The 20,351-nt window shown below is 46.8% G+C and overlaps 1 protein-coding gene across 1 annotated transcript in view; it reads right to left on the bottom strand.

Annotated features, from left to right (window-relative positions):
* LOC144485809 (uncharacterized) overlaps positions 1 to 20,351 on the bottom strand; it is a 72,703-nt gene that overhangs the window by 37,440 nt on the left and 14,912 nt on the right. The window contains exon 4 of the mRNA XM_078203891.1: positions 7,791 to 8,669. Coding sequence (XP_078060017.1) covers positions 7,791 to 8,669 — 879 coding nt within the window. The remainder of the gene's footprint in view (positions 1 to 7,790; positions 8,670 to 20,351) is intronic.

Genomic DNA, 20,351 nt, shown 5'->3' with positions numbered 1-20,351 from the left:
CACCAGCGAGTTCACACTGGGGAGAGACCGTTCACCTGCTCTGTGTGTGGGAAGGGATTCACTCAGTCATCCAGCCTGCAGAACCACAATCTCACTCACACCAATGAGAGACCGTTTAAATGCTCTGACTGTGGGCGTGATTTCAAAAGTTCTCGGGAACTGATGATTCACCAGCGCACTCACACTGGGGAGAGACCGTTCAGCTGCTCTCACTGCTCAAAGAGATTTAGAACATCATCCCACCTGCGGATACACCAGCGAGTTCACACTGGGGAGAGACCATTCACTTGCTGTGTGTGTGGGAAGGGATTCACTCAGTCATCCAGCCTGCGGGCACACCAGCAAGTTCACAAGTGATGACAGGTTGGATTCTGCTGTTATTCCTGCCATTAATCACATCCAGGACTGAACCATGTTTATTCTTATAGTTGGTGAAGTGGAAGGGTAGGAGAGATTCTTTCTGCTGGACTGGCCGATCGCACGACTTTGCTTCCAGTGGGCTAATGCTCTTTGAGCCTGGGAGAGCACATTGCCACTGAAATGATCCACAAAAGCTGATGAAGGACATTTATTTTATCCTGGATAGTAAATAGTGTTTTTCCCCCCACTACAGGTAGATCTGAAATAAATACAGAAAGGACTGGAAAAACGCAGCAGGTCTGGCAGCATCTGTGGAGAGAGAAACAGAGTTAACATTTCACACTACTGGATGGGAGTCAATCTAGTAAACCTCCTCTGAACTGCTTCCATGGTATTTATAAAATGGGACAGCACGGCAGCACAGTGGTTAGCACTGCTGCATCATAACACCAGGGACCCAGGTTCAATTCCAGCCTGGGTCACTGTCTGTGTGGAGTTTGCATGTTCTCCCCATGTCTGTGTGGGTTTCATCCGGGTGCTCCGGTTTCCTCCCACAGTCCAAAGATGTGCGGGTTAGGTGGATTGGCCATGCTAAATTGACCCTTGTGTCAGGGGGATTAGCAGGGTAAATGTGTGGGGTTATGGGAATAGGGCCTGGGTGGGATGCTGTTTGGTACAGACTCAATGGGCAGAATGGCCTCTGTCTGTACTGCAGGGATCCTACGATCCTTTGTTTAATTGGAGACAAAACTGCACCCGGTGTTCAAGATGCAGTCTCAGTAACGCCCTGTATAACTGAAGCAGAATATCTACTTCTGTGTTCAATTTCTCTCAGAATAAAGGATAGCATTCCATTTGTGAGAATGTTGATTTATTTGAACTAAGATTTATGAGGTTCTCTTGTTTACAATAACTCCATAACTGTAAATCACACCAGATTCCAGTGACTTAACCATGTGGCTCGAAAGAATACTTTAAATGGTGAATTCAGGAAGTTTATTAACCATTAGAAATGTAACAAGTCAGAAAGATAAAAAAGGTAAGTATCGATTAACAGTAAAAGGAGAAAGCTCAGCTTTAACAATTGAATGTATGAACTGATTAAATGTTATGGGGAGAAGGCAGGAACATGGGGATGAGGAGCACATCAGCCATGATCGAATGACGGAGCAGATTCGATGGGCCGAATGGCCTAATTCTGCTCCAAGATCTTATGAACAGATTTCTCTCTATCCTTTTCAGACCAGGACATGAAGTGATGGCTCCGAAAACATGGATAACTTGTAAAATCAACAGCTCCCAACACCTCTCTGTAGGGCACAGTGGTTTGCACTGCTGCCTCACAGCGCTAGGGCCTGGGTTCGACTCCCGGCTTGGGTCACAGTATGCACATTCTCCCCATGTCTGCGTGGGTTTCCTTCAGGTGCTCCGGTTTCCTCCCACAGTCCGCAAGACATGCTGGTTTTCAGAGTAACTTCAATGCAGTGTTAATGTAAGCCGACTTGTGACACTAATAAATGAAGTTCCTGGGAAAATCCCCGAGTCACCGCACTCTGGCATCTGTTTGGGTTACACTGACGGAGAATTTAGCACGGTCAATGCACCGAACCAGCACATCTTTCGGACTGTGGGAGGAAACCAGAGCACCCGGAAGAAAACCAGGCGGACACGGGAACAACGTGCAAAGTCCAGAGTCTCCCAAGCCGGGAATCAAACCCAGGTCCCTGGCGCTGAGGCAGCAGTGCTAACCAGTGTGCCACCGGGCCACCCTAACAAGTCTTGTTATGTTTTTTCCATTCTGTTGGCATCAGAAGGCAATATCTTATAATTCCCACAGCATTTTAACCATTCTTTATATCTTTATAATTCTAAACTTTATAAACTTTTGTGTTCAAATTTACATTTCTAGCCTAACATCTGTATTAATGAATCATTTACCCGAACAGGCGCTGGAGTGTGGTGACTAGGGGATTTTCACAATAACTTCATTGCAGTGTTAATGTAAGCTTACTTGTGACTGATAAACTTTTTAAAAAAAATCTTTGTTGCTATTCGACCACATTGGCTTCACACTCCCCACAGCCCCTCTGCCCGTTTCACACTCATTTTCGCTGGAATCATTTATTCTTTAATTGTTTTACAGTTCAAGCTGTCCATTTAACTAATCTGGCTGTTTTACAATTGTGGGAACTTCACTCCACAAATAAGGTAGTTGAATGCATTGTTAAAAGCAGGATGTTCTTTATATAAATTAAAGACAAAGTTTAAAACTCATTGGTAAACAAAAGGAAACAGGAGCATTGGAACCAGCCTGGACTTGCAGACTGAAACCCCACCCAAAGCCCGCACGTGCTCAGAAGGGAGAGAGGTTGAGAAGAACACTCTGTAACACTTCTCCTCCCCTTAAATTTCAATCCCCCATCAGGACAGAAATACAACAAAGTAATGTCTTTAACAATACGGAAGTCTGTCAGGAGCTTTGTGGTTGCATTGCGACCTGTACAATACCACTGGTAAATCTTGTAATGGTGTTTCTGGAATGGGAGGTGAAGAGGTAGTTTGAGAATCTGTACATGAACATTCCTCTTCCACTCCCACAGCAGAGTCAACTGGCAAAGCTGGAACCATTTCCTGGTGAACATCCACAGCAGCATGACCCTCTGCCATGTTCTCAGTAATGGTTGCTGACTCTGAAACTGTTCCTGACTCGGGGTCACACCGCAAGCGAATATGGTCTTGGTGTCTGTGAACAACTCTTCCGTTTTACAGTCTCACCACCCAAGACCACTTTGGTTTAAAATTATTCCCGGTAACCACCTTTAGTTACTCCCAAAGTTTCTGATGTAAACCTGATCACCCGGTTTGAACTGCCTCTCTTTGGAGTGGTAGTCGTGTCCCTCCTTCTGCTTCTCTTGTCTCCTGCTCACTTTTGCTCTGAGATCTGGATGAAGCAGATCCAGACTTCAACCTTCTACCTAAAAATTCCACAGGAGAGAGTCCGGTTGTGGATTGTGGTGTGATGCGAAACTAGAACAAAAATCTTGAGAGCTTGTTCTTAAAGTATCGCCTGCCATTCTCTTCAATCCCTCCTTCAGAGTTTGAACAGCTCTTTCTGCTCGACCATTTGTACAGTAAGAAGTTTAACAACACCAGGTTAAAGTCCAACAGGTTCATTTGTTAGCAAATGCCACGAGCTAACAAATGCATTTGCGAAGAAATAAACCTGTTGGACTTTAACCTGGTGTTGTTAAAACTCTTACTGTGTTTACCCCAGTCCGACGCCGGCATCTCCACATCATGCAGACCATTTGTAGCCAGATGAAACGATGCAGTACGCACATGGCGTAGACCATTCCTTTACAGGAATTCCTGAAACACCTCACTTGTAAACAGAATGTCGTTATCTGAAACAAGCCAATCTGGTAACCCAGGGCTTGTGAAAATTTGACAGAGCTTCTCTATTGTCACAGGAGCTGGAATATTACTCATGATCTGTGCTTCCAACCATTTTGAATGCACATTTACAACGACCAAACACATGTGATTCATGAAAGGCCCCCCAGAGGCCACATTTATTCTGGACCACGGCCTATCAGGCCACTCCCAAGGATGAAGTGGTAATGTACCCAGTGTGTTGTGCCTGATTCAATTGACAAACAGTTTATTGAGTTACGCCAGCGGGGAGAAGCCACAGGGACTGACCATGTGTAACTCCACCCAACAAAGAATATCATCAATTCTTATCCAGTTACTCAGCCCATCCCGGCTGGACATAATCCAATCAGAATGGTGATAGATTACACACATTATAGGTTCAATAAAATTAGTATCTGGGCATTATGGGGCTTTGTGATCATCTCATGGACAGGTGCCCCCATCATGATGCTTTCCAGACCCCCCTTGGGGGGGTCTTTCTTGGGCTTTCTTTGTACATAGACTCCCTTAGTTAGAAATGGGGTGGATTAAAAGTTCTCAAATGGATGTCAGCACCCTTCCTTTGTTTTAATCTGCTAACCACATGGTCTGGGAACATTTCTATTTAATACTCTCTCTTTTTAAACTCTTTTCTTCAGTATCCAATTCCAGAATTTTCCTTTTCTTTGTGTTACTTGCGTCAGGAATAAATCTTTGGACCTGACAGGAAGTTTAACCCAAGATCAATCCAACACAGGATTGGTCAGAATCATTTCACATGTGTCAAATTTTAAATAACCATTACAAATTAAAACTCTCATTCTCACATGGGTGAATTGTATCTGGATTAAAATTCCCACATGTTTAGTAAAATATCCTGGAATCCTGTCTCTGGCCAGTAAATATGGCTCCAGGTTCATAACTTCTGAACAAAAAAAGTTTTATTAATCACACTTCCTTTTTTAAAAATCTGTCTGATTTAAATCACAGACAGAAAACCTCAAAGCTTGAAGCGTTCAACCCACAAATATCATCCATACACAAACAGAGAAACTTAGCATGTGCTTTACAACAACAATAACCAAAATTAATTACTTAAGCGTTCTTGTGATCCTGTTTTTAAACTTCCAAAAATGCCTTTAATTAAAGATTCAAGATAAGGTTAATCCGCCAGAAAGATAAACCTTAACAAATGTAGCCCAAAACAATGATAAAACACATCTACAAACATCCACATAAAACAAACAAAACACACAGATTCTCACAGCTCGTCAATTTCAAGCAATGAATCCTCAGCATTCTCTCTCGCAGCGATAGCTTCTTAAAGTGACAGAGCACTACAAACTCACAACTCCTTGATTAAAATAAGATCCAAGATCCTTCATTATAACTTAACCTTTTTTAAGCCAACTTACAAGGACTGATTTTAGAGGCAACATCTTTGTTGATTTAAAATCCCAAACACGTTACACCCAAACACCAGCAAAATCTTTGTTCTTTATCTGGGGATAAAATTCTCAGTTATTCCAAATCCCTCCAGGCTATGCTTAATATTTCCACATTTAACTTATTCCCAGAAAACCTCAATTATAAACTAAAATAGACATGAGTTTCCGGGCAGTCACAGGAATATGGTCAAGATAGTGCAGTCCCACAATGCCTCACATTCAATCTGCAGTCATAGAAACCCTACAGTATAGAAAGAGGCCATTTGGCCCATCGAGTCTGCACCGACCACAATCTCACCCAGGCCCTACCCCCATATCCCGACATATTTTACCTGCTAATCCCTCTAATCTATGCATCCCAGGACACTAAGGGGCAATTTTAGCATAGCCAATCAGCCTAACCCACACATTTTTGGACTGTGGGAGGAAACCGGAGCACCCAGACACGAGGAGACACGAGGAAAATGTGCAAACTCCACACAGACAGTGACCCAAGCCGGGAATCGAACCCAGGTCCCTGGAGCTGTGAAGCAGCAGTGCTAACCACTGAGCTACCATGCCACCCCACCACTGTGCTACCGTGCCGCCCCTTCAATTTTAACAGAATATGTGACTGTATGTAGCTGCCTTGGCCATGGTCAACCCCAACCCCTTCTTGAACTGCTGCAATGCCTGAGGTATACGTCCACCCACAGTGCTGTTTGGAAGGGACTTCCAGCTACATATTCCAGACTTTCACTGGACTGTAGGTGGATATCAGATTGATATATTCCATTCAACCACATCCAAGGTGAGTTATTCCAATTCCTTTATTGTCCAGGACAATATCTTCACAATATCTTTAAAACAGAAATTAAACATTCCCATTTGATTTCAGACAGTAACATATTCTGTTAGTTTGTTCTTTATTGTCGATGTCAGGCTGGGGTTGTTCCCCTTGGAGCAAAGGAGGTTGAGGGGAGATTTGATAGAGGTGGACAAGATTCTGACAGGTTTAGATAAGGTGGACAAAGAAAAGCTGTTCCCATTAGCTGAAGGGACAAGGACGAGGGGGACACAGATTTCTTATTTTGGGTCAGAGGTGCAAGGGGGGCAGTGGGGGGTTGAGATGTTAGGAAGAATATTCTGATGCAGCGAATGGTAATGACCTGGAACTCGCTGCCTACGAGGGAGGAGGAAGTGGAGACAATAAACAATTAAAAAGGAAATTGGATGGGCATTTGGGATGTTCCAAACAGAACGAAGAACAAAGAAAATTACAGCACAGAAACAAGCCCTTTGGCCCTCCAAGCCTGCAGCAACCATGTCTGAACTAAAACCCCTACCTTTCCGGGGACCATATCCCTCTATTCCTATGCTATTCATATATTTGTCAAGACACATCTGAAAAGTCACTATCTTATCTGCTTCCACTACCTTCCCCAGCAACGGGTTCCTGGCACCCACCACCCTCTGTGTAAAAAAACCTGCCTCGTACATCTCCTTTAAACCTTGCCCCTCGCACCTTAAACCCATGCCCCGAGTAATTGACTCTTCCAACCTGGGAAAAAGCTTCAGATTATCCACTCTGTCCATGCCCCTCATAATCTTGTAGACTTCTATCAGGTCGCTCCCCTCAACCTCCGTCGTTCCAGTGAGAACAAACCAAGTTTCTCCAACCTCTCCTCATAGCTAATGCCCTCCACACCAGGCAACATCCTAATAAATATTTTCCGTACCCTCTCCAAAGCCTCCACATTCTTCTGGTAGTGTGGTGACCAGAATTGATTCCACGTGCGGTCCAACAAAGGTTCAATAAAGCTGCAACATGACTTGCCAATTTTTAAACTCAATGCCCCGGCCGATGAAGGCAAGCATGCCGTATGCCTTCTTGATTATCTTCTCCACCTGCATTGCCACTTTCAATGACCTGTGTACCTGTACACCTCAATCCCTCTGCCTATGAATACTCTTAAGGGTTCTGCCATTTACTGTATATTTCCCATTGTATTAGACCTTCCAAAATGCATTACCTCACATTTGTCCGGATTAAACTTCATCTGCCATCTCTCCGCCCAAGTCTCCAACTGATCTATATCCTGCTGTATCCTCTGCCGGTCCCCATCGCTATCCGCAATTCCACCAACCTTTGTGTCGTCCACAAACTTACCAATCAAACCAGTTACATTTTCCTCCAAATCATTTATATATATTACAAACAGCAAAAGTCCCAGCACTGATCCCTGAGGAACGTCATTTGTCACAGCCCTCCATTCAGAAATGTACCTTTGCACTGCCAACCTGTTTTCTTCTGACTAAATATCTCGAAACTTCCTAACACCCTGTCACTCTGTGATCCTTGTGACATTTGAAACCAGGTATTCACAAAAAGACTCAAAGAGCATCAGCCCACTGGAGGCTGAGACCAGCCAGTCCAGCACAAACAAACCCTCTGACCCGCCCCATTGACCAACTGTGAGAATGAACAAAATGCAATCCTGGATGCAACTGAGAGCAGAAACAATAACAGCAGAATCCAACCACTGTCATCACTCGTGAACTTGCTGGTGTATCCGCAGGTGGGTTAACCGAGTGAATCCCTTCCCACACTGAGAGCAGGTGAACGGCCTCTCCCCAGTGTGAACTCTCTGGTGTGTCCGCAGGTTGGATAACTGAGTGAATCCTTTTCCACACTGAGAGCAGGTGAATGGTTTCTCCCCAGTGTGAGCTCGCTGGTGTCTCAGCAGCTGGGATGAAACGCTGAAACCCTTCCCACACTGAGAGCAGGTGAAGGGCCTCTCCCCAGTGTGAACTCGCTGGTGTGTCCGCAGGTGGGTTGACCGACTGAATCCCTTCCCACACTGAGAGCAGGTGAATGGTTTCTCCCCAGTGTGAACTCGCTGGTGTGTCTGCAGGTTGGATAACTGAGTGAATCCCTTCCCACACTGAGAGCAAATGAACGGCTTCTCCCCTGTGTGAACTCGCTGGTGTCTCTGCAGGTCGGATGACACAGTGAATCCCTTCCCACACTGAGAGCACGTGAATGGTTTCTCCCCAGTGTGAACTCGCTGGTGTGTCCGCAGTTCGGATAATCGAGCGAATCCCTTCCTACACTGAGAGCAGGTGAACGGCCTCTCTCCAGTGTGAACTCGCTGGTGTCTCCGCAAGTCTGATAACTGAATGAATCCCTTCCCACATTGAGAGCAGGTGAATGGTTTCTCCCCAGTGTGAACTCGCTGGTGTATCTGCAGGTCGGATAATCGAGTGAATCCCTTCCCACATTGAGAGCAAGTGAACGGCCTCTCCCCTGTGTGAACCCGTTCGTGTGTCCGCAGGTTGGATGACTGAGTGAATCCCTTCCCACACTGAGAGCAGGTGAATGGTCTCTCCCCAGTGTGAACTCGTTGGTGTGCCCGTAAGCTGGATAACTGATTAAACCCCTTCTCACACTGAGAGCAGATGAACGGCCTCTCCCCAGTGTGACTGCGCCGATGAGCTTCCAGCTCTGATGGGGTTCTGTATCCCTTCCCACAGTCCACACATTTCCATGGTTTCTCCATGGTGCAGGTGTCCTTACCTCTGTCTTGGGTGGACAATTAGTTGAATTTCGTCCACACACAGAACAAGATTACAGTCTCTACCCGCTGTGAATGGTGTGATATTTATTCAGGCTGTGTAACTGGTTAAAGCTCTTTAGTGAGTGCACTGGAACACTCTCACTCGAGTGTGGCAGTGTGTTGATGCTTTTTCACTCACACTGACATTTCAAATCTTTTCAAATCGACAGACTGGACAATCATTTCTCCTTCTGGATTCAAAGTCCGATAATATTGAGGTCCCAAGGAATATGACTGTCAGATCGAGACGTGACGTTTGAGATTTCAGCCTGTGTTTCCTCTTTCAATATCCTGTAAAATGAGTTTCCAAAAGTCATCAGTGTCAGTACAGGATAGAAATTCAGAACAGACCATTTCTATGGAACATTCTTTCCTCTCTCATTCCCCAAAAGCTGGAAATCTCCATCCCACATACTCTCTCCCCATTCTCAGCAGGTCTGGCAGCATCTGGATGGAGAGAAAAGAACTGATGTTTCAGAGCTTTGACAAAGGGTCATCTAGACAAGAAACATCAGCTCTTTTCTCTCCTTACAGAGGCTGCCAGACCAGCTGAGATTTTCCAGCATTTTCTCTCTTGGTTTCAGATTCCAGCATCCGCAGTAATTTGCTTTTATAAGGCTGCAGATACCTCCTCCCAAGTAACATGCGTGCGCCCAAGACATCACCACTTGTTTCCCTTATTTCTTTAGCACCCATGGTGCTCTCCGCAGTAAACACAGAGGAGAAGTATTCATTAAAAATCTCACCCATCTCCAGTGGCTCCACACACAGATGGCCATACTGATTTTTAAGGGGATCTATTCCCTCTCGAGCCACCCTTTTACTCTTAATATAGCTATAGAACCTCTTGGAATTTTCTTTAATCTTTAAACCCAATGTATGCTTCCTTCTTTTACCCGACCAGAGCCTCAATGTCCCTTGTCTGCCAGAGATCCCTAAATTTACCATTCTTTCCCTTCATCTTAACAGGAATATACTGCCCCTGGACTCTTGATATCACACTTTTAAAACCTCCCATTTGCCAGTCATTCCTTTCCCTTCAAACAAACTCACCTAATCGACATCTGCTCGATCCTGCCTAATGCCCACAAAAGTGGCCCTGCTCCAGTTTAGGGCCTTGACCTGTGGACCTGTCCTATCTTTTTCCAGAACTATTTTGAAACTATTGGTGCTCCCAATAGTGCTCCCTGACTGACACTTCAGTCACTTGCTCCACCTCATTTCTTAACTGTCTCATAGAAAGTGAGTCCAGGAATTGATAATGAAAAATAAGGAGCTGGGAGATGAATTGAACAAGTATTTTGCCTCGGTGTTCACAATAGAGGATACAGTTAAAACTCAGAAACAGCTGGAAATCAGAAAACAGAAGTGTGGGATGAACTCTGAAAAAGCACAATTCCCAGGGAAGTGGTCCTCAGCAAACTGTTGGAGCTGTGGGCTGATGAGTCCTCGGGTCCTGCTGGGCTTCATTCTCGGGTCTTAACAGAGTGAGATAGTTGATGTGTTGTTCAATTTTCTAAAATTCCCCATCGGGAATTGGATAAAGGGAAACCGGTGGATGCGCTGTACTCAGATTTCCAGAAGACATTTGATGAGGTGCCACATCAAAGGTTATTGCAGCAAATAAAAATTCATGCTGCGGGGAGAACATATTGGCGTGGATAGAAGATTGGCTAACAGCAAACAGTGGGCAGAAATGGATCATTTTCTGGTTTAAGAGAGAGAAACCTGGACCAACCTTTCCAGAGTCTGCAGCCTCCCTGGATTCACTTCCTTTCCCTTCAGTTGCTGCAAGTCCCCAATTTCCCCCAGAATGAGAAAAGAAATGGAAAAGGGGTTGAAAAGAAAGTGTTTTACTCACAGATGTTGGACCCCTTTTTAGGTCAAACCAATGAAACAAACTCAAATTAAGTCAGGACAAAGTAAAAGGGGCAGCTCCCCAAAAGGAGGGGGAACAGCCCGAACAGAAATCAAAGTACAAAGGAAACTTAAAAACATCAAATCATAATGTGATTATCAGGGTCAATAATGCACCCCAACCCCTGCGGTGCCCAACGGGCACGGAAGGCGTCAACCGCGCCCGTGGACACCGCATGCTCCCTCTCCAGGGACACCTGGCCGCGAACATAGCCGCGGTAGAGGGGAAGACAGTCAGGATGGACGGCCCCCTCGATCGCCTGCTGCCTGGACCTGTAAATGGTGCGTTTCGCCAGGCCCAGGAGCAGGTTCACGAGGAGGTTGCCATCCCGACCCTCCCCTCTCCGCACTGGGTGTCTGTAGATCAGGGGAGCGTGGGACTGAAGTGCAAACAAAACATCAATAAAAGGTCCTTTAGGAAAACAAAAAGGGAGTGCAGCCTAAGACACACAACATAGACATGGTCCACGGACTCTGCAAGGCCACAGAAAGGGCAGTCTTCGGAGCCCGTGAACCAGTGAATCCTACAGTTGTGCGGAACTGCTGCATGCATCACCCTCCACCCCAGGTCCCCGACGTAATTGGGGGAGATCCCTCCATAGAGGGACCTCCAGTGGGGACCTCCGCCGCCCGGTGGCAACAAGGCCCGCCAAGGTGTATCCGGGCGACAGGCGAGGAGGCGGTAGTGGAAGGTGTGCAGCAGCAGCCCGCACAGGAAACGCCTCCGCGCGGTAGAAAAAGGCACGGAGGACATTTCCGCGAGGCGGCGGATCCCACCGCACGCCTGCGCCGCCTCGAGTTTGTATTTTCAGGGCCGAGCACGACCGTCCTAAGGTCTAGGATGGCTTTGGCCGCGCGCCAGACGGACGTCCCCGCGCACTCAGCCAGCACGCGGGGACTCATCCAGCCCGCTCCTCCGCCATCGAGCACGTCCCCGATTAGGTCCCGGACCAGTTGGAGGGTATCGTGTATACAACGGCCCGGGACCGTGTAGGACTGGTCAGGGTGGATCATGTGGTCCAGCACGGATCCAAGGCGTGAAGCAATAGCCTTGGCAAAGATTTTATAATCCGTGCTGAGGAAGGAGACCGAGCGCCAGTTTTTTCGGAGGCATAGATCCCACTTGTTGGGCAGCAGGGCAATGACGGCCCTGCGCCACGAAAGGGGCATCTCCCCGGGAGCAATGCTCTCCCCCAGGACTCCCGCGTAGTTGCTCCCCAGGATGTCCCAGAACGCCCTGAAGAACTCTACTGTCAGCCCGTCCAGCCCAGGGGCCTTGCCCCGGCTGAGGCCATTTAGGGCGCCGGTCAGCTCGGCCATGGTGGTAGGGGCTTCAAGCCTGCCGACGCCCTCCGGGCTGACCTGCGCCAGGTCCTCCCACAGAAGTCTGCGGGCATCCTCGCTGGACGGATCCGGAGAGAAGAGGGAGGTGTAATACTCCTGGGCAATGGCCCGGATGCCCTCCGGATCCGAGACGGGGGAACCGTCGTCGGCCAGCAGCGTAAGGAGCTGCTGACGGTTAGCCCGCCCTCTTTCCAGCGAGTAGAAGGGGGAGCCGCGGTCCAGGTCCACCCGGAACTGGAGCCGCGACCTCACGTACGCGCCGCGAGACCTGGCGAGCTGCAAGTCCCGCAGCGCGTCCTTCTTCTCCCTGTACTCCGAACGCAGGGGCGGGTCCGCGTCAGGCTGATTGAGACGTGCCTCCAGGTCGAGCACCTCCTTCTCCAACTCCTCGAGCCTGGATTTCCGTCCCTTTGTCGACCCCCTTGCGTACTCCTGACAGAAGGTGCGGACGTGAGTCTTGCCCACATCCCACCAGAGCCACAAGGAGAGGAAGCCTCCCCGCTTCCTTCTCCAGCCGGCCCAGAATCGACGGAACGAGTCCAGGAAGCGCTCGTCCTCCAGCAGCGTGTTGTTAAAGTGCCAGTACGCGGACCCCCGCCGGATGCAAGACGGCGCAAAGTCCGCCCACACCAGGTGGTGGTCCGTGCACGACACCAGCCGCATGGAGCCGAAGACACACCGGACACGTTCGCCCTCGAAATGTAAAGGCGGTCGAGCCTGGACGCTCCGACTCCAGGCCTCACATAAGTGAAAGCTCTGGAGCCAGGATGGAGATGTCTCCAAATGTCCACCAAGTCATGGGACCCGAGCAGGTCCCGCAACTTCACCATCACCGGGGTGCACAGCCAGGGGCCGGTGCGGTCCCGTGCCTCGAGGGTACAGTTGAAATCTCCCCCGAGGATAATGCATTCGCCCCCCGCGATGGTGTCGATGTGAGCGGACACTTTCTCATAGAAAGTCATTTGCTGCGGTCCGGCGCCCGGGGCATAGACATTCAGCAAGTGAACGGCCACGCCCTCCTCACGGACCGTCAAGTGCAAATATTCTAACTCCTGCAAAAGGAGATTACAAGAGTCAGGTGTCAATGTGGCTTGAAATTAAGAGATACACATTTTTGGGGGGTTTGAGATTGCTGTAAAAATCCTCTTTTTCTAACCATCTGTAAAAGGAGATTCCAAAATCACAGAATCTCTGCAGTGCAGAAGGAGGCCTTTTAGCCCTTTGAGTCTGCACCAGGTTTCTAACAGAGCACCTTTACTCAGGCCCTTTACCTGAAACCTGATGTACGTACATCACTAATCTTTTCCTTCCCCCTCTTCTTGGGACACAAAGGGACAATTTAGCATGGTCGATCAACCCACTCTTTGGAGTGTGGGAGGAAACGAGAGCACCCAGAGCAAACCCACACAGACAGAGGGAGAATGTGCAAACTCCATACAATCACCCGAGGCTGGAATTGAACCGGGTCTCTGGCGCTTTGAGACAGGAGTGCTAACCACTGTGTCACCCCCAACAGTCATTTGTCAGTCCTGAATATAAATCCATAACATTCTCCCCTCCTGTTTTCTGGCATAAGATTACTTAAGATGGAATATACTTACATTGGAAGCAATTCAGACAAGGTTCACGAGCTGATTTCGGGCATGAAGGGGTCTGTTTTATGAGGAAAGGTTAGGCAGGGTGCATCTATGCTCACTGGATTTTAGCTAAATGAGAAGTGATTGTTGGAGTGAAATTAAGACTGTGACCTTTGAAAGTTAATGCGTACGTGACTACAGGACCGGCTGCGCCCAGCACTTATCCTGTGGTTAACAAAGATCATTCTGTTGCTGACTAAATAACGAACTAACCTTTGAGCTACATCCTGTTATTGTATAAAAAATACAGAACAGGCAAAAAAAACCAGACCGATAGGTCCAGATGGTCAGCTTAGCTTAAGATAAAGGGGAACTGAAACTTGTGGGTTTTTGTTCACGGTTGTTTTTGAAGGAATGTGATTGGAGGTCAATTATTGCGAGGGGAGGACAATTGGCTAAATACAGGTAATCACCCAAAGCTAACGACGAAGTAGCCGCTAATGTCTGTATGATCAAAGTGTATAAAAGACGGCGAGCCGCCGCTCCAAATTGAGAAGGTGAAAGGCAGCATCCATTAACCCGGCCTGTCAGTCAATGACTCAAACATTGTCTCTCCTGGTCACCCAAATACTGCGCAGCTCCGCCCACTGGCCGCGCATGCGCTCTGCTCTCCGCTAAACAAAGATGGCGGCCGCGGCACTGGGCCTGATCCCGGATAAAATCCCCAGAGCTGCAAACCCGGGACCGGAAGGCTCTTATTCAGGCCTTGCGGCCAATGTAAGGGAAATTGTATTAGATATTGTATGAGCTAGGTATGAAATTCAGATTCACAGGTTTTAGTGAAATAATAAAGCAGATTTAGATTAGTAGTGAAAATGGGTATATAACCTAAAATAACTTCGTGTGACCTAATATAATCAAGTGTAGTCGATATAGTCAAAGTGGAGGAACTAGAGAAGTAATATAGCAATCACTAATTAAGGAAAGCAGACAATAGTCACTTAAGAAAACAAGGAAGACTGCTCGGTGGTTCAACTTAATAGTGGACCATAAATCAGCAGAGAGAATGTCTTTTCTTCTAAACACATTCGCCTTAGCTTACAAAACCACGATTATTATACAAACAGAAAAGTTCAGATAAGAGCAAGAGTTATAACCACCATGGTTTAAGAAACGAAGAGATATAACAGGGAACGACCAAATGCAAAGAAAACAGATAAAGGGTCAACTAAAATTAATGGTGGCCAAAGAAAGATAGGGCTGTAGGGTAAGATAACAACCAAGGACAGGCTGTAAAAGGGAGAGGAGGATCTTGAGATATGAGGCTGAAATGTACATAAAAGAGTGTAAGCCCAAGGGCTCTTTGGAGTGTTCCGGACGCTCCCGGCTTTGTCTCTTGTGCTGAGAAATAAAGTCTTTTGCTTGAAAGATCGCTGCTCAGACTCTCTGTTTTAAACCGATGTGAACGAATTGTCGTCCTGGGGAACCACGACAAAATTGGCGCTGCTTAGCAGGGTTGGTGAGAGATCGCCCAGAAAAGCATCTGGAAGGAGTGGCGGAGACGGTGGTCCAACCGGAACCGAGAGGTCCCCAGCCGGCCTTCTGTCAACAAGGTAAGCAGACTTGCATGCATGTAAATCCTTGTTGTCAGAAAGGGGTTTTCTCGAGGCCCGGCTGGTCCTGGATCTCCCCAACCCAAAAAGATATCCTGCACAGGTAAAACCAAATTGTGTAAAAATTTTTGAGAGACTGAGTCTGATCTGAAGAGCAGAATTTTTGCATGCAAAAGCGCGCTGCGAATACTGTATTGTCTGTGAATGGGTAAAAAGTGAGACGGGAAAAAGGCCGAAAGCTAAAGTAATGCAATTAGGTTAAGTCAAGCGGTTTGGAGCGGGTTTTTCAGGTCACGACTTGCCCAGAAGAGAGTAAGTGTGGGAAAACCTGCCAGTCCAAACCTACCCAGGACCTCGGGTAAGGGACGTCAACCGAGAGGGAGAGAGATCAGTGAGAGATCGCTCTCTGACCTAATACAGTAGTCAAAAGCACAGGAGTGGATTTTAACCACAGGAAAGGGGAGTAGCAGCTAGAATAGAGGAAGTAAAAGACCAATTTGAACAAACTGGTCTGAGAAAACAGCGTGAAGGACAGAAATAAGAGAGAGAGTCGGAATATAGGTAGGGTAATAACTAACAACTTGAAAAATTACCCTGACAAAACTGCCTGGTGACAAGATTGAAAATAACTAATCTTTGAATAATAACAAAAACGGAAGCAACACTGGATTGGAAAAAGATTACACACATAATTAACTTAGAGGAGATAAAGAATGAGTGGCCGTATGTAAAATGGGAAAGAGTAGTCGATAGGAATTGGATAGACGAAATAAAATTGGAAACCCTAGAGAAATTAATAAAGGGATCTGACCGATACAGGATTCTTATACACATAGACGAGCAAGTGAAAACCTACTACCCTCTGGCCCGGGAGAGGAAAATAGTGCCGGGACAGGGGACTACGGGGAAGTGGATATCAGGACCCCGGTTAGAATTACAGATATTGGCAAAAGAAATCCAAAGGAAAGGTAAACAGGGGACTGAGCACGGAAAAACAATACAGCAAGTAATAATCACTGTGATACCTAACTCTGACAGACTAAGTGACAAAAATTGCGACAGTGATCCAAAAAGATGAGTAATGGCGCACCAAGTTAAGACACCAGTGGAGATGTTAGGGGATAAGTTCCCAGCCCTTAGGGGAGATATAGAACACGTCTCTAAAAAATGGGCCAAAAGAACAAATAAGACCAATACACAGTGGCCGGAGGAAGGCACATGGTCCATAGAGAGGTGTGAGGACCAGAAGGGAATGATAAAGAACTATAAGATTAAGGATAAATCGAGCAAAAGAAGGGAGAAGCGAGAAAAGGAGTTAGAGATATTAGCCCTATTCCAACAAGAAGGGAAAGAGAGAAGAGGGGTATGGAGGAGAGGTAGAATGCAGATGCCAGTACAACTTGAGGAAAAAGCAAAATTGGAAGATCCAAACGTAGCCCCACCCCCATACTTAGAGAAACAGAGCTCCACGGGACTGTACCCAGTTATATCAGGCACAATGAATTTTGAGGGAGAATATGACATAGAACAGATGACGAAGGAGGGAAGGGCACAAAGGGAGAGAGAAAAGAGACAAGATATAGAGAGATGGAAGGAGAAACAGAAGAGAGTAGTGAAGACGAAGGGAGGCAATCAGTGTTAGGGGTGCAAAGAAAATCAAGGCGGGAAAGGCACCCACCTGTAAAGTTTCCAGATGTGGATAGGAGAGGGAAAAGGGTATTCCCGGTGATTCTGAAGGGTGGCAGACCGCAGTATATCCCTTGGTCAGGTCAGGATTTGCCTAATTTAATTAATGAATTACCCAATATTTTGGATGGGGCTGGAAGGTGGATTGGACAGTTGGAGGCGGGAATGGTGGGAAAAAGGATGGCACTGGGCGACATCAAAGCTCTCCTGACAAAGGTGCTAGGAATGGACCAAATGGCGGAAGTAATGAGACGTGCTGGCATCCCGACCGCAGCTTATGACCCGGAGGTGGATGGGACACTAATGGACCAGTACCGCCAAGTCATCTGGCAGGCACTGCGGGACATGTACCCCAATCGAATGGATGTAAAAACCCTAAAGGGAGAGCCACTGGGTGAGGAGGAGAATGCAGCGGTGTATGTGGAGAATCAATTAAAAAGGTGGAGAAGGGACACGGAGAGGGACATTCTAATAGACCCACTGACCAACTCCATGTTCCGGGCTGCAATCCTAGAGGGCTTGCCAGCCCCAGCTAAGACAAGGCTGGAGGAAGTGGTGGGCTTGGACTCAAAAAATTACCGAGAGTTTGTGGATTATGTTGCCCATGCAGTAGAGAGACATCGCAAAGATGAAAAGAATGCAGACAAACAGCTGAAGGAGGTACAACGTAAACTCCTTCAGGCACAGTTGGAGGAGATCAAAAGCAAGGATAAACTGAAGGCAAAAGAGGATCTCGCACCCAGAAAAATAGCACCAATGATGGTGGAGCAAAAGCCAGAGGAAATACCTGCACTAATCAAAGGGGGGAGCGGAGATGGAGGCCAGCCCGTCATAACCTATAACATTTCTGCCTTCCCACTGTCCATGAACCCAGGAGCCTATGGCCTAAATTATCAAAACCCATACGCCCTGCAAAGTCAGACTGACTGGAATAGAAATGGGAAAGGACAGGGAGGTGGTAGGCCACCCTATCAGAATCAGAGAGGACAGGGACAGGTTAATTATCAGACTCCGAGACAGGGACCATTGCCTGGCCCTTCAGGTGTGTGTTGGGGGTGCGGGGAGGCAGGGCACATAAAAAGGAATTGCCCGCGGAATTTCCCCAGACAGGGAGAAAACCAGCAGCAGACAGGCCAACAACTGATCCAAGGATCGCCAGACAGCATCCCGATGTTTCAAGGGCCGGTAAACCATCAGAATTCCCCATAGGGAGGCCCAGAGAACCCCGAAATGGTAGGACAGCACGTACAGATAACAGAAACTGCAGAGCAGGAACCTATAGTTAACGTTAGAGTAGGAGGGATCGAGGTCCCCATGATGATAGACACCGGCGCCACATGTACGTGCATGCAAACGAAAGATGCGGATCACTTACCATTGTCAAACCAGTTTGTAAAAACTGTGGGGTTCTCGGGGAAAGTAACATTAGCTCGAATGACGACGCCGGTGCCTGTTACCATTGGAAATAAGACAACCCATGTACCTATTTTAGTATGTGATAAAACTCCTTTAAATCTATTGGGAAGGGATGCAATCCTAGGTTTAGGACTGAAATTAGAATGCACTGAACAAGGAATTGATTTGATGGGAATGTATCCACTTGAAATACCAGGAAAGGAAGGGGTTAATGTATATTGGTTGGGAGATATAGAGGAACAAGTTAAAAAACAGATATGGGAAGTTTGGGGAAAGCTTATAAACACTTGGGTTCCACAAGCCAAATGGCCAAGAACAGAATTACACAGTACAATGATATTTGATGAAGGGCAGGAACCTGAGATACAGGAGAAATGGGAAAGGGAGGCAGGACGAGAACAAGAAATAAAGTCAGGAAGTATTTTAATCGGACTAGAGGGAGTAGCCCTCACCATTGTTAGGAATGAATGGGTTAACAAATGGTTCTCTGTATCTGGGGCGGAGCCACATGTCACATTGAAAGTGAATCCGGGATACAGATCAAAAGACCTAGGACCAATGGTGTTGAGAGCACAAGATTTAGAATTTGTCCAGACAGACAATGTAGATATTTGGACGTCCAGCAATGGACAAATGACGAAAATAATTTTGGATGTTAAAATGCTTGGGAAACCGAAGCAGATAACAATAGGAGTGCAAATCGAGAAACAGGAACTGGAGTGGAGAGAGAGGTTAGAGCAGGATTTGAACTCCCTCCCGCAGGAGTTGTGGTCCAGACAGGACACGGATGTAGGGAGGGTCAAAAACGCTAATCCAGTTGAAGTCAGATTAAAGACAGGATGCCAGGGGCCGTATAGGCCGCAATACCCAATCAAGACAGAAGCAATTGAAGGAATTAGAGGGACGATTAAGGGATTGATAGAAGCAGGGGTATTAAAAGAAACCCGGAGCAGGTGTAATACACCGCTACTACCAGTGAAAAAGGCGGACGGAGAAAAATGGAGATTGGTGCATGACCTAAGGGCAATTAATGAGGTAGTGGAAGATATGCCAGCAGAGGTTCCAAACCCTTATACCTTGATGACAAATGTACCACCTGAAAGTAGATGGTTTACTGTAATAGACCTATGTTCGGCATTTTTTTAGTGTGCCACTAGCTCAAGAAAGTCAGTATCTCTTTGCATTTACGTACGAGGGGAAACAATACACATACAATAGGATGCCCCAAGGATTTAAACATTCCCCACATGTATTCAATCAGGTGTTGAGAGCAGATTTAGAAGGAATACAGTTGGAAGGAACACTAATACAATATGTGGATGATTTATTATTATGCACAGGAACACAAGAGCAATGCAGGAAGGATAGTTTAAAACTATTGAAAAGACTAGCAGAAGGGGGCCATAAAGTTTCCAGGAAAAAGCTGCAGCTGTGCCAGAAAAAGGTAGAATACTTGGGGAGAGAAATATCAGCAGGACAGAAGGAGATAGCTTCACAGCAAATAGAAGCAGTACTAAAAGTTCCGAAACCACAGACGGTGGGACAAATGATGACATTTTTGGGAATGACAGGATTCAGTTCAGAATGGGTGGAAAGCTATGCCGAAAAAACGCAGGCACTACGAAAGATAATGAAGGAGGCAGGGTGTGACGAATTAAAAGCCAAACTAAAATGGGATAAAGATGCTTCAGACGCATTTGAGAATATAAAGAGAGAAATGGCACAGGCACCAGCATTGGCCTTACCGACCTATGACAAGCCCTTTGACTTATTTGTGAGTAACAGAGAAGCTGGATTTGCTACAGCAATGTTAATGCAGGAAAATTGCAAGGGTAGACGAAGGCAGGCTGTAGCATATTACAGTACCAAGCTAGACGACGTAGCAATGGGATACCCTCCGTGCTATCAAGGTCTGGCAGCAGCTTGGTGGGCGTACGAAAAGGCAACTACGGTCACAATGGGATATCCGATAAACATACA

This window comes from Mustelus asterias, unplaced genomic scaffold (assembly GCF_964213995.1).
Source record: "Mustelus asterias unplaced genomic scaffold, sMusAst1.hap1.1 HAP1_SCAFFOLD_221, whole genome shotgun sequence".
In the NCBI taxonomy this organism is placed as follows: Eukaryota; Metazoa; Chordata; class Chondrichthyes; order Carcharhiniformes; family Triakidae; genus Mustelus; species Mustelus asterias.
The sequence above is the reverse complement of the archived record's forward strand: the minus strand, read 5'-3'. Positions and strand labels throughout refer to the sequence as shown.